Raw genomic sequence first — 12,370 nt, 5'->3', positions numbered from 1 at the left:
TAAATGAGACCTGGCCAGGCTGGGCCGGGCCATGACAGGTCAGGCCGTGTGTGTACCTATTTAAGATTAGGTAGCAGAGATATAAACTTTTTAAAGAACACAGACAAATACAACTAAAGATTTTTTAAACCCTTAAAATAAAACATATTTAAAACATTAGCACTTGTTGGTCTTAAGGGTGCTTTCTTTGTATTTCTCCCATGGGATCCAGAGAACTGGGCAAAGGAAGCTCTGGCTCTTTTCCTCCCTTCTCAGGGGACCAGGAGGGAGAGGAGCCACAACTAATGGAGAAAATCAAGCTTTTGCTCTGCAGCTCCTGTGCAATTGAGCAAGCCTTGTAAAGCAAGCTGAGATGCAAAAGGAACCAAGAGAGAGGGAGAAGGAAGCAGACCAGAGCCAGTTGCTCAGGGGCCTGATGTTTGACACCCCTGATGTAGAGGGTGGATTCTGGGGAAGGAAGGAACGAAGCTCAGCAGAGATGTGATGCCACACAGAGTCCGCTCTCTGTAACTACCTGGAGGAAATGATCTTTGAAGTCTGGAGACTGATTATGAATCCAGATGATCTACAGACTCCACCTGGAGGCTGGTCACTCTACCTTAATCCTATCACCTCCTGGTTACTCTCATCCCTCCCATTCTCAACCATGTAACCAACCTACCCTTCCTTCTTCTCTGCTGTATCCCCACAGCCCCCCCCCCCTACAGTCCAACACACATTCTACTCATTCTCCAAAAGCCACTTCTTGACGTAACTTCCCTCTCGAATACTACTAATTCCCTTCAAACTCCTACAGCAGAAGCAAGTTAATCCTATTGGCCCTAAAAACGTCTTCTCATCACTCTATCTGCCTCAGTCTTTCAACAGTCTTTAAAAACAGCGGCTCCACCATGGACAACTGCCCCCTTCCTGTTACGTGTAGTGAAAACAAAATAATTTATTCGAGTCCGAAGCAGCAGCATCTTCGAGGCCAACACGATTTTCAGGGTGCATAAGCTTCAAGTCAAATCTCCCTTCGGCAGATACATCAATATAAGGAAGACGCGTGTCGCACTTTCAGAGACACTTTTGCTACTCCAGCGACACGAAAACTCCCAGGTCCCATCCGAAGCAGAGTGTGTACACGCGCACGCTCGGACCCTTGAGATTCCCCTTCAACCAAACCGCGATCATTGACCACGATGCTGCACAGGTGCCGTTTGGTGCCGCTCTAGTCCTTCGCCGTCTCTATGGCCTTCCATACTCTGCACGAATCATCGCAAACCCGGAAGTGCCGAAGATCAACACTGAGCGCGACTCTAGCCTGACACTGACATTATGGAATAATCTTCGAGTCTATGGGCGTCTCTCGGGTTTGGCGTTTCGTCACTTCCGCACCTGGCCTAGTCTGCGCAGGCGCTCCTCGGGAGGGTGAGTGGCCGGCGCCGCCGGGTCCTTGCGCCTGCAGATCCGCAGCCACGTCTCCCGGAAGACCGAGCACGGGCAACCCTAACTAGGCTGCGGCCTGGCCGAGAGTCGCTGCTGCTGTCGAGCCTCGGTTCCTCCTCCTATGTTGCTGCTGGGCCGATCTCTGCTCCAGCGATCGGGGGCCCTTAGAGAGTGTGGCTGAGGGTAAGCTGGAGCCCACAGGACGGGCAGGGCAGAGAGCAAGGCGGCTGGAGGAAGGGAAATACGGGGGGGGGGGGGAGTGCTGACTGAGGGTGGAAGAAAGTCAATAAGAGTTCTGAGGCGGCGGGTATGTTTTTAAAATGTAGGACAATTGAGAGGCCCGATTTATTGGGCAGGCGGGGTAAAATTATCCCAAATGCAGGAACAGAAATGGGGGCTGAAGTATGTTGCTACCCCTGCGGAGAGGGTCTGTGTCAGTCCAGTATCCTGAACAGGGGTGGCCAAACTGTGGCCAGTTTGGTGTAGTGGTTAAGTGTGCGGACTCTTATCTGGAAGGAACCGGGTTTGATTCCTCACTCCTCCACTTGCACCTGCTGGAATGGCCTTGGGTCAGTCATAGCTCTGGCAGAGGTTGTCCTTGAAAGGGCAGCTTCCGTGGAGAGGTCTTCTCAGCCCCACCCACCTCACAGGGTGTCTGTTGTGGGGTAGGAAGATAAAGGAGATTGTAAGCCGCTCTGAGATTCGGAGTGGAGGGTGGGATATAAATCCAATATCATCATCTTTCACACATATTGTGTGGCTCTCAAAGCCTCCACCACCCTGCTGTCTAGCTTGAAGAAGGCAATTGTTTCTCTAAATTACTTCTAAACCAAGCCACCCCGCAGTTTAGAGAATGCATTTAAAGTTGCTTTCTTTCGACGTCTTCCTCCCCATCTATTTTCCTTCCTTCCTTGTTTCAATCTTGTGGCTCTCAGACATCTGACATTTACTCTATGTGGCTCTTACATTAAGCAAGTTTGGCCACCCTTGGTCTAGACTGAACAAGCAAAGCTTTTCTTGGTAAGGCAAGCGATAGAAGCATGGAGAAAGGTGAGCATTGATTCAAAGGAAACTAAGGAAGACACAGGGAAAGATAGTCTGGCCCTTCAGAGTCATAAGTAAAACCATAGAGCCATAGGTAAAACCTGGCTTGGAGATACTCCAGGTTTTGGCACTCTGAAACTGTAACAAAACATGAAGTAAACCGCTGAGTATTAGAGCAGTTGTAGCTGACGGTCTTGGCCTCTCTAGTGCCTTACATAACCCACCTAGCTCTCTGTTATTGTGGTAGAAATATCAAATAAATTACTGACTGTCCAAGTGCATGGGGGGTTTTATGTAAGGAGAGGAAGTGACAGTGTGGCAATAGAAAGAATAAGGGAGAGTTGTTTTGGTGGGAGAAACATGCTATAGTGGGGAGAAGAGGCAAAAATTAGGTGTTCCAGATCTCTCCTGGATGGGAGGATAGTCACCGGCAGCGGGGTTTAAGGGTTTTATTTTGTGTTTGTGTTTTAAGACAAATGATAAGTGTTGAAGGATGAAAGAAGAGTGGGCTGGCTGATGACAGCATTTTGTGTGAATGTCTGTGTGTGCCAGTATTTATAGTTCCAACACCAGGCCTCTGAAACACCCACACGTTTGTTCCTGGTGCTTTTGCTGTTGGTGTGCCCTTCCCATGCACCAGAAAAACCACTCCCACACACTGCAGGTTTGCCAATGGTGTGACTTTGTAAAATGGAAGGATTATTGACTGTTTAAATATGACTTGGCGATGCTGATTAAAACAAGCACCTAAAACTTTTCTTCCTTTTGTATAAGCAGTTGCAGCCATTTCCAGGTCTGCATTTATGTGTACAAATGTGAAGGAGGCAATCACTGGGATGGCTGGTGGCAGAGGAGAAAAACTGCCTTTATTTTCTAGTGATTGGCTGTTGCAATAGCTTTTCTTTGTGGGATGGTGTGCCTGAGAAAGAACAGCTTGTGTGATGGGAAGCTGTGTGATCAGGCCCTAAATAATGACTACATATGTAGTAGTTTTTCTGAGCCAGCTTTTGTACCGCAGGTTACCTCCTGAGTATCAAAGAAGAGTAACAGGTCTGTTTGTTTGAGCTTTGCTCTGCGGTACTTGCTTAGAAAGTGGGGAAGGTATCCAGTTTAAGACTCAAGAGGGTATACATAGGTAAGAGGAATTGAGTTTTGCCCTGCGTCAAGGCCTTGTTTGTCCACAAGCCTTCCCTAGGTGTGTGGGATTTTGTTTTGTTTTGCTTAGCCAAGATTACTTCTGGTGTTGAAGTCCTTAAAGAGCGCACAAAGCTGACCTATGCTGTCAGACCGTTGGCCCATTTACTTCAAGAGGGACAGCTTGTTAGCCTGTTGTAGCAAAATAAAGCAGAAGTCCAGTGGCATTTTAAAGACTAACAACTTTTATCCCGGCATTTATTCTATTGGTCCTTCAAGGCTATTGGTAGGTGGACCGCTGGCAGACTGATAGCAGCTCTCCATGGCCTTTGGCAGAGATCTTTTGTATCAGCTACTACCTGATCGTTTAACAGGAGATTCCAAGGATTGAATCTGGGATTTTCTGCATGCAAAGCGGGTGTTCTGTCACTGAGCTGTGGCCCCTTCCTTCCCAGTCTTCTCTTTTTGTTCCATGATTTGCACCTTCCCACATATCACCTGTTTTTTTGTTTTGTTCTTAATGCAGTGGAGGATTTCTGTCTACAGACATTTAATTTGGGTTTAATGCAGTCGATTCATCTTATGTATTTGCAGGGCTGCCCTGAGCAGTATAGATCTAACATTTTTACATAGAGAAGTAAACACACAAGAGTACATGGCATTACTTCATTTGATCCCCTTTTCAGTGATTATATTTTATAGTGATCAGAAGAAATATTGTAGTGCATGCCTTGTTTATGTTTCAGACCTAATGCATGCAGGGGTGGGACAGTCTCATCAACCCAGCTATCATAAATAGACTTAAGGAGGTAACATACAGGAAAGATAAACCACATTCTTTAGTTTCTTAACATTATTTTTGTGTGTCAGCATGATCTGAAATTTCCACTGTTGTATCTTTCTTCCTTTAGGTTGAACGTTTTGATGATCTAATTCCATATAGTCTTGGTCTTTGACTTACATTATGTCTTGGTTTGCTGAGCTTGCTGGGAAGGCAGAGGATCTTCTCAATCGAGTAGACCAAGGAGCTGCCTCCGCTTTAAGCAAGAAAGACACTGCAGATATTGCGGCCTACAGCAGGAGTCATTTAGATGCTGTCATTGAGTACCCCAAGCTGCAGCAGCATCAGACTTCATCAAAATCGAACTTTATCTCTTCGGCAGCAGACAACATCAAGCACCAGAAAGCAACCATCCTAGCAGGGACTGCAAATGTGAAAGTGATGTCCAGGACACCCGTAGAACCTTTGCCTTCCACAGAAACTGTTTCCACACCCAGGCCATCTTCCCAGTTTGTGAGAAGGAAAAAATCTGAACCAAACGACGAACTCCTCTTTGACTTTCTCAATAGCTCTGAAAAGGAACCGAATGGAAGAATGGACCTCAGACGAGAGAAAAGCAGAGCAGTCCCTGCTCAGAACCATTCTCGGACTTCGAGCATTAGCTCCATGTCAGCCAGTTCTCAGAGTGTCAAAACTGGAGAAGACGTTTCCCTCCGGAGTCAAAACGGTAGCTAAGCATAACTACAGATGTTAAGGAATATTAAGTTTGGTGGTGGTGAGCAGATCTCATAGCTTTATGATGATGTTGTCTGATTGTGGAGTAAATTCTAATTGTGTTGTTTAAAGTAGTGATGCATAAAACACAGAATATCTTGAGTTCTGCTACCAGTTCTTGAATGGATTGCTGTCTGTCATCTGGTGAGGCTTATCTTTGAGAACTGGTTCCTCAGTAGTGAGAGTGGTGCTGCTTTATGGGATTGGCCTTATAGACTTTCTGTTCACTGCCAATGTACCTAGTTCTCCCATCCCTGTTTTATCCTCACAAGCAGGGGTCATTTTGTAGAAAAAGAGGTGCCATAGCTCATTAGCACAACTCATTTGAAAAACTGATTTGCATATGCCACACACCGGAAGGTGTGCTAAATTATATCATAAATAGACTTAAGGAGGTAAGGTGTGCTAAATTATATCAGCTCAGCATCTGTTTTAACATGCTTCTTGAATTATAATTGTCATAATAAAACCTTACTCCCATCATACTTTTAAAATTACTTTCTCCTATGTGACCACAGTGGCATGATGAAGATTTCCATCTATCTGCTTGATATGTTTTGATTATTTTTCCATTTTATGTGAGAAGCAATATTAGAAAGTTTGTCAGATCTTAGAGTTCATCAAAGTTCTCACAGGGGGTTTGACCAGTGGAGCCCAGAAGCAAGTATTGGGAGGAGGAGAGAGAAAGAAAGAGCACAATAAAATTTAGAGGTTCTGGAACTCTGCTCCTGTGAGCTCCTGCCCAAAATGAGGCCTGTTCACAACCATACTGTGAAGTAATTGGATTGAGAGGAGAGGACCCAGTGAGGGTTGTGGCTGAATGGGGGATTTTGAACCTGTGGTGCCCCCATCCTTGTTTTAATACCACAACATGCCTATTTTTTTTTATTCAGTTAGCACCTTGCACTGTGCTGTACAATTGAATATGGAAAGGTGTCATTGGGAATAAAAAAGGGGTATTTTTTACCATATCCACATAGACACAGTTCACTGCAGGAAGCCACACATGGAGACTGTACAGCCTAGGATGATGTGGAGTTGTAGTTGCTGAGCATGAGCTGAGGCATTTTGCCCATGTGTAATGTAAGGACTGGAGATGCTGAAATGAGGGATTCCTAAAATGGTACCTGTAGCAGGCACCAGGATGTCCATTGATGTATTTCATGGGTGCCCTCTTGCTTCTTCCTCAAAGCAGCTAGCCACTCCTGGAGTTTTTTTCCACTTGATTGGAGTAGAAGGTGCTTCAGAACAGCCCAAGAGGCATCATTTCTACATCTGCATGGAGCACCCATTTGGCAACAGCTGCCTCCTCCATGCTTGTCTTGGAACTTCCTGGTGTTTTACAGCCCTCATAATACCCATTTCATAATTGGTTCCACTTCTCCATGGCAGCCCTTTCACAGTGGTGCCTGTTCTCAAAGTGCTCATTGGTTCAACAAAGTTGAGGAACCCAGCGTAAATAATATCAGTCTGTATGCACCCTTCTGATTACCCTAATCTTTTTAAAAAATTGTATTAAAAAAACCCAAATTAAGCTATCATTTCCTCTTTTAAATTAGCCTGGTTTGAAATTAAATTTGAAATTATTACCAATATAAAACCTTTTAAAACTGAACTTACGAACGGATTATTAAATACTGCTTTTATTTGTAAAGAGAAAGGGGAGGGGCTGTAATTCAAAGGTATAGCTTCTGCTCGCCATGCAGAACATCCCAAGGTTCAGTCCCTGGCATCTTCTCTTTTAGAAAGGATTAAATGTGAAAACTTTCCACCTGAGTAGTTGATACGGACCTTGAGAGGCCAGTGGTTTGATTCAATATAAAGTGTTTTATATCATGTGTTTTTTAAAATTATAATACAACTTTTGTCAACCATCCTATAGCATCATACATCATGCGCACATTAGACTTGCTACTGGGAGGCCAGAACTTACAAGGAACTCCAGGTGTCATACAGTGATTATCTGTTCTTTCCTATTTTATGCCTAGGAGTTACCTGTTCTCCGCACTTGGCTCAGTAGTCTTAATTTTAAATACTGATTCAACCTGGCAGTCAAAAAACATGGTTGTTGTTTTTTTTTACTTGTGGAGAGCAGTGGCCCAAGTTAGTCACAACCACCAGCTTTTGCTTCTGCTTGAAATTTAGTCTTTTCTGAGGCAGGCCAGGGCTGATAGAAAAGAGAAGGTATGTCCTAAACCAAAAAGTAACAATAGAATTTTTAAAAAGCACCTTCTAGTGTGCATTCCAAACAGCACCTGGCCAAAAAAACCTTGCCAGGACTTCAGATAGTCAAAGAGACCCAGTTTGAGGTCATGAGCATTATCATTGGAAACTGTGTTGGATTAGGTCCAGTGATGTTTCACAGGGAGGCCCTGTGCCAACAGCAGTGGGAGGGAAGGTGGAGTGATTCTGTCCCCTTCCCTCTCCTCACTGCAACTCACAGGCCTTCATGGCTATTATTCCCTGTGAGTCTTGTAACCCTGGCCATCAACTTTCCCCAGGGTCAGAAGGGATAGTTGGCAAGGAAAAGGAAGCAGGGAAGATCAGCCATTCTTGTGTGAACAGATCACTGGATCCAGCCAAGTATTTGATATCACTTTCTAATGTAGCAAAAATATTCAATTAAATATTTAAATTACATACCATGTTTCCTCTGAGGTTTTATAAAACCTCTGTTCAGTTTTAAATCACTATGTTTTGTGGTTATGGTATCCAGTTGTATGTAGGGAGTAGTTAAATAATAAATGGAACATTTTGTTTTACAACAATGATTTAAGCAGATACCCCCCCCCCCTTAGTCTCCCATGTATAAAAGTGTTGATTTTTCAGTGGGTTACGCAGGTGAGTGCTTTTAAAAATTTAGTGTCTTAGTAGTCTGTTACAGAATTCCACTGTGATATGTTTTAATAACTCACCATTGGTTTGATGCAGGTAGATGTTATTACTAAATACCTTCCTGCTTATCTAGTTCAGGGAAAGGTGTAAAGTAAACAGTTATATGCTAGGCCACAATCTGCTGGGAAGTTGTGCACATCGTTACAAACAGATGTTTTTTTCATGCCTGTTGTCATTGAGGCTTATGCAGGAGAATTTCACCACTGTATTTATTGATTTATTTTAACTTCTTTGAACATCTCCCTTTCTCATTGAAACTCAAGGCAAATTCCAAGTATGCAAAAAAATTGAAGACCACTGTAACAAGTGTAAAACATACAATAGACATTGCCATAAAATTACATAACACAACTAAAGATCAGTGAACTTACGGTATAATACATTCAATGAACAATGCAGTATGGAGGGAGAGGAAAAACTGCCTAGTTTTTTTTTTACAGACAATTAAACATGCAGCTCTGTTCCTAAAACGTGCCCTCCCTTTTACAATGTCCCTCTTCCTTTTTCAAAAATGCCCTCCCAACTTTCTTGTGGACCCCACGGTTGCATTGCTCTTGTTTTCCTGCCTTCAATGGTGACCAAAGTGAGCTTCCTGAGGCATCTACCACCTTTGTCTTGTGGTGGGGCTGCCGTGTTGCATGCTGGTGCCTAAATATTCAATGGGCATAGTTGTGCAGGTTCAGCTTGGGATTTGTTTTCTCTCCATATGGGATTTCCTCCTGATCTAACAGGAATAGGTTTCTTTTACTAATTTCCATCTGTTTTTGCAGCCAGCAAAAATCTCAACTTTGGGACTTCCTTTTTCCTAGTGCATCTATCAGTAACAATCGATAGCAGAGCAGTGGGATGGCAACCCATTTGGTACAAGTGTCTCTGCGCATGGTGGGAAGCATCACTCAGGAAGAAAAGCAGCAGAGCAGAAGAATTGTCTGGACTGCTCTTTTAGCTGCAGAAAAAATGTTCCACTTTTGTCCTGTCTGGTGTTGTTCATCCTACACATAGCCTGCTCACCCAGTGACCTATTTACCTGTCTTTTATATTTTTATCCAGCCCTTCCTCTTAGGAACTCAGGTTGGCATAAAATGATTCTCCTCTCCCCATTGTAGCCTCAAAACAATCCTGTGTGGTAGATTAGGCAAGGAGAGAGTGTCATGCAATTGGGTTTCATGGCAAATGGGCAATAAGATCCAAGTCTTCCTATAGTCCAACCTCTGCACCACACTGTTTCTTCAGAGTGCAAGTGTGTAGTGTGGTGTAGTGTGATAGCTAGCGTGTCAGACTAGGATCTCTGCCATAGAAGTTTGCTGTCTGGCCTTGGGCTGGCCACATGCTCTCAGCCTAACCTACCTCACCTAGGGATAAAATGGAGGCAAGGAGAATGATAAAAGCCACTTTGGTTCCCTACTGAGGAGGAGAGGAGAAGTATAAATGCAGTACAGATATAAACATAACAAATGCATATTGTGGCCTACAAAATGCTGCATTTTCTTTTTCTCTGTCACATACACCCACATTTGCACACTCACACAAATGTTTTTGCAGGCCCAGACAAACAGCAAAACCCAGAAGTTCATCAAGTCTCTGATTGGTTTCATTAGGTCTTGGGAAAGGGGGTGGGGATGGTATCCCACTTTTTATAGGCTTGATCTATACCTGATGACTAGCAATACAGTCCCATAGACCAGCGATGGTCAAACGTGCTTAACATAAGAGCCACATAGAATATATATCAGATGTTTGAGAACTGCAAGACATGAACATCTGATGGTTGTGAGCTGGAAGGAAGGCAAATAGATAGGGGAAGGAGAGATGGAAAGAAAGCAACTTTAACTTTAAATGCATTCTCTAAGCTGCTGGCTTGCTTGGCTTGGAGAAGTGATTTAAAGAAACAAATGCCTTCTCCAAGCCGGCTAATGAGGCAGAGGGGCTTCGAGAGCCACACAATATGTGTGCAAAAGTCATATGTAGCTCCTGAGTCACAATTGGTCACCCCTGCTATAGACATTAACTCCAGTCTGAGTCCATTAATTTAAATGGTTTTAATTTTTATAATTTTTATTGATTTTAACTACAAAAAGGAAAGGCAGAAGCACAGATACATAAAAGGGGGGAAGGGCAAATACAGAATGGGAAAAACAGAAAAAAAGAAAAATGCAAATATATCAGTTATAATTCTACCTCCAAATAAAATACCCAATTCATTCTACCTGCAAGTATAGAGTTCTCCATATATTTTACCATCTTTGTCTTCCATTATAACATTTTTTTACTGAACTCTTACTTGCAATACAAGTCTAAACGATTCTCCTTCAACACAAATAAGTATTAAAAAAAAGTCAGAGCAATCTCAACACGGAACTGGCTGATTTAGCTTAATCATGTTGAAAACACATTCTAATTTGTTAGTTTAACAATATCTTCATTAACATAAACACAAAAAAAATTCATATCTTTATCCTTAACAAGCTAAACAAAAATACTACATAGTAATTTGTCTATCTCATTATAAACAGTTTCTCCAGAGAGGTGTATTAAAAGCAAATCTGCCAGATTGCAAATTAATTGTGCCGTCTGCCTTTTTATCAATTAATCCAACTCTCATATCCCTATTGCTCTAGAAAAAACAATATAACCCAAAAATCTCACTTAACCTTTAAAAGTCACATATCTGTTCTTATTAAGAGGTCCATACCCAACTACCCGCGAAGATAAAGATAGTTCAAAAGACCCTTCTTTCTAAAAAGAAATCTATCTTCTAATTTATAACTAAAATGCACCTTCTCTCTCCTTAATACAGTATCTGTATCCTTAACAGGCTAGAAATAGAACACAATCATTTATCCATCTCATTATAGACAATTTCTTCAAACAAACATATTAGAAGAAGATCTACTAATTTACAAAATAATTATGGTATCTACCTTCTTAATTACAGACTAGCTTGTAGGTTTACCTATACCGATAACAAAACATAAAAAGCTAATACCATTATCTGTTAGAGACAAGTTTACCAAATTACAAAATAATTATGCTGTCTGCCTTCTTTAAAGTTGATCTAAGTTAATTATTTTTACATAAAATTCTTTTCAAAAACTTTTCAGTCCTTTAGCTTTTATGTCCATATTACTCTAGACAAGACAACGTATTATAGCCCCCCTCCCCCAAAAAATCTCACTTAGCCTTTTAATATCACATATCAGATTTTCTTGCAAAGTCCATAGCCAACTATCCATGGAGAGCGATCTAGTTCAAGAAGCCCTTCTTCCTGAAAGATTTCCTCATCATGATTTTCTGGTTAAAATGCACCTTCTTGCTCCTTAATGCAGTCATACTTTTCGAAGAAAATGGGAAAAATTCCACAGCCTTTGTTCCTCTTGGCATAGCTTCAGTCACTCTCAATTTCCGGTCTTTTTAAACTGCGCCATAGGGTTCCATTTTGATTTTCTTTTGTTCATTTCTCAATGAATCACTCTCCCATTTCAATTCCACAGACGTCACCAGGTTCTCTTTAGTACTCTGCTCATATAGATTTGAGATTTCGCTAGCTTTCAGCACAAAAGTTTCCATTTGTTTCTTAATCAACTCTGTTAATGAACCAAGATCCTTCCTCAGAGAATTTAAACTGCTTAAAATATCTTTTTTGTAGAAGATTTCGCTTAGCAAAGCCATTTTTCTCTGTCAGCAAACTCAGTCTATTAATACAAATTGAAAAGTAGCTCAGAGTCCCAGATAGTCCATCCTTCCCAATCTCCTCCAGCTGGAGTTTTGAGTGTTAGTGTTTCAATTCCAATCAGACAACAAGGAGAAATCTAACAAATATCTCGTTTTATTCAGACCGTATTGCAGCCAAATAATAGTCTCTTTAACAAATATCCAATTATAATCCGGGTCGGTTTAAGTATCCATATTCAGGTTAATTCAAATTATTTCCAGTACTTAAAAATGTTCTTCAGCTTTTTGAGGCCTCATTCACAGGGAAATTGGAGATATCGACCTCTCTCCTTTCCTTTGAACTACCAGTTTATTGAAATGTAAAATGACCCATTAGCAAGTGGTATTGAAAGCACACTTACTTGCCATGTACAATTGTCACGCTTGAGGTAGAGAAGCAATAGATCAAAAGCTTATTGAAAAGAAGAGAAGCAAGCAATCAGGCGTTCACCTCTTTCTGCTGTAATGACAATCATGATGGGGAGAGCTTCGAGGCATACTGGGAGAACAGGAACAGCTGCCGCTGCGCCCCTGTCTTGCCGTAAAAGCCCCATGCCGAAAAACCCCTTCAGGGTCTCTTTGGGGGTGTCACATCTGTGGCAC

The 12,370-nt window shown here is 42.2% G+C and overlaps 1 protein-coding gene across 1 annotated transcript in view; it reads left to right on the top strand.

Annotated features, from left to right (window-relative positions):
• Positions 1 to 1,285: 1,285 nt before the first annotated feature.
• Positions 1,286 to 12,370, top strand: part of GOLGA5 (golgin A5) — a 36,022-nt gene continuing 24,937 nt past the window's right edge. Inside the window, exons 1-2 of the mRNA XM_060261855.1 lie at positions 1,286 to 1,611; positions 4,518 to 5,114. Coding sequence (XP_060117838.1) covers positions 4,571 to 5,114 — 544 coding nt within the window. The 5' untranslated portion in view covers positions 1,286 to 1,611; positions 4,518 to 4,570. The remainder of the gene's footprint in view (positions 1,612 to 4,517; positions 5,115 to 12,370) is intronic.

The sequence above is a fragment of the Heteronotia binoei genome, chromosome 21, assembly GCF_032191835.1.
Source record: "Heteronotia binoei isolate CCM8104 ecotype False Entrance Well chromosome 21, APGP_CSIRO_Hbin_v1, whole genome shotgun sequence".
Classification (NCBI taxonomy): Eukaryota; Metazoa; Chordata; class Lepidosauria; order Squamata; family Gekkonidae; genus Heteronotia; species Heteronotia binoei.
Note: the sequence above shows the minus strand (reverse complement) of the source record. Positions and strands in the feature narration are given on the sequence as shown.